At 42.8% G+C, this 2,500-nt stretch overlaps 1 protein-coding gene across 1 annotated transcript in view; it reads right to left on the minus strand.

Annotated features, from left to right (window-relative positions):
* The window catches only part of dachb (dachshund b), a gene marked incomplete at its 5' end in the record, with an annotated part of 32,797 nt that overhangs the window by 12,205 nt on the left and 18,092 nt on the right, over positions 1 to 2,500 (minus strand). The window contains one exon of the mRNA XM_080450774.1: positions 1,239 to 1,381. Within this exon, the coding sequence (XP_080306900.1) occupies positions 1,239 to 1,381 (143 nt within the window). The remainder of the gene's footprint in view (positions 1 to 1,238; positions 1,382 to 2,500) is intronic.

The raw sequence follows: 2,500 nt of genomic DNA on the forward strand, positions 1-2,500 counted from the left end.
CCTACCGGATATACACCCGGTCATCAAATTATTGGCTCGGGAATGTGACAAAACCTAAAAAGAATCCATGAATTCAAGGCTTCATGGGGTGTGCAATTGATAGAAAATATGTATTTTTCGGGGTGAACTACTCCTTTAATCTATGAATAGTAGCGGCGCTCAGGTGGCGCAGTGGTAAAGTAGCGGCCCGTCACCACGGAGGTTGTTGGTTAGAATCGAACGTGGTTAGTTGTTGGTTAGAATCGAACGTGGTGCAGTTGGCCCGTGTTCGGGGGAGGGTGATAACTGTCGCTGCACCTTCTCATAAGGGCTGGGGGGCGATGCCTGTCAGCGGGGAGTGTTGGGCAGGAGGAGTAGGACGGAGTTTCTACGCCAGGGGTGTTCAACTAGATTAGGCAGTGGGCCACGATTGTAAAAATGACTCGAAGACCGCGACACCTTGACCGTTGTTGTGCGCTATAGGTGCGATAAGACACAATAATGGACATATCTAGCCATATCTTATCCGTGAGCCTTCTTCTAGCACACCAGCAGTGCAATTGCCTCCACACTACGCACAAATAATAATGCATGCCATGGGAAACCCAATACACTACTATTTCAGGCTGGCAACATTTCATATTAATCGTACACTTTGTATTTGTATCAAACTACATTATTGCGCAATACTTATTAGTGCTCCTACACCATACATGGGCAACTGGCGGCCCGGGGGCCACATGCGGCCCCCACCTTCACTTAATGCGGCATGCAGGTTAATATTGGAATACTGATATATCATTGATTTCAACTACAGTTCCAAACACGCAAACATGACCCGCTTTAATTACTTCAGTCTATATTAGTAGCTTAATGACTAGCATTAAAATTCTATTGTCTTTTTGATGTCCAATGTGTGTGTATTTAAGTTCACAAAGCTAACATAAGTATAACTAAATGCATTTGAAATTAAATAGAAATGTTACTTTTCGGGATTCCCATTCAAAAGTAGCAAAAATAAAATCAGGATTCCAATTCAAAAGTAGCAAAAATAGCCGATCTACGAGCTCAAAACGCGTCGCGCTGCGACTCGTTTTGTGTGACAAAGAATGGCGAAGTACGGCATTAATTTATGAAAAAAGGTCAAATACGGAGGTGTCTGCCCGACAGTATAATGCAATGTGGCCCTCTGGAGTGAGTGTGGAGTGCACGCACGCACGCACGCAGGGTGACACCGACACTGGATCAGTGTGTGTTACCTGTATGTTGGTGAGCAGAGTCTCCACAGATGAGAGCCCGTCGGCGAATAGGAACGGAGCGGGGAAGCCAGGGGGCAGGATTTGGCCCGAGGGCAGCCTATCAAAGCCGGGCTTCAATAAAGCCGGGACCAATGAGGAGTCTTCTGTGGGGGGAGGAACAGTGGGGAGGGGGGTCAGCAATCGACAGATCTGTCTGTCTGTCTGTCTGTCTGTCTGTCTGTCTGTCTATCTATCTATCTATCTATCTATCTATCTATCTATCTATCTATCTATCTATCTATCTATCTATCTATCTATCTATACATACATACATACATACATACATGCATAAACAAAGTCGAAACTTCTTGAGGGTATGTATTTTGAAATATACACATTTTCAAACATGTTAAGCCTTTAAGAGCGGGAAAGCATCTCTGTCATTTTAGATCTATTTGGCTTTTCAAAAATAGCGCGGCACTCTGTGCGCAACGAGCTTGTTGATCTGCTATTTTGGAAAAATAGTGAAAATGTGTGCAAATCGTTGAATATATATTCAAAGATTTGCACACATTTTCACAACTTTTCAAAAATAGCAGATCTACAAGCTCATAGCTCATATGAGCTTGCAGATGTGCGATTTTTTTCATAGCCAAAGAAAATGACACGGATGCGTTCCCCGTCTTAATGCAAGCAAGTCATTGTTAGTGATATATACCCAGGTCCCATACATACAGTGTGATATATACCCAGGTCCCATACATACAGTGTGATATATACCCAGGTCCCATACATACAGTGTGATATATACCCAGGTCCCATACATACAGTGTGATATATACCCAGGTCCCATACATACAGTGTGATATATACCCAGGTCCCATACATACAGTAGCATGATTTATTCACCAAGACAACCAGGAAATATCGGCTAGCTCGCACTTACAGTTCAACACGTGGAGAGACCTGCTGATTGGTCGGCTGTAACATAACACCTGGGGAACGTATGGCAGCTGACCAATCAGCATAAGCTATCTGCAGTGGTGGAAAGTAACTAAGTACATGTACTCAAGTAGTGTACTTAAGTACAACTTTGAGGTCTTTTTTTACTCCCAAAATTCAACACTTTTACTTTTACTCCGCTTTCAAAAGATTTGTTGAAAACTCGTGAAATGTGACATACTGCGCAATGAGTACTTTTACTTTCGGTACTTTGAGTACATTTTGATGCCAATACCTTTGCACATTTACTCAGGTAAATATTGAATTGTACTTATAGCAGA

Source organism: Gymnoscopelus braueri (assembly GCF_963280865.1).
Source record: "Gymnoscopelus braueri genome assembly, chromosome: 15".
NCBI lineage: Eukaryota > Metazoa > Chordata > Actinopteri > Myctophiformes > Myctophidae > Gymnoscopelus > Gymnoscopelus braueri.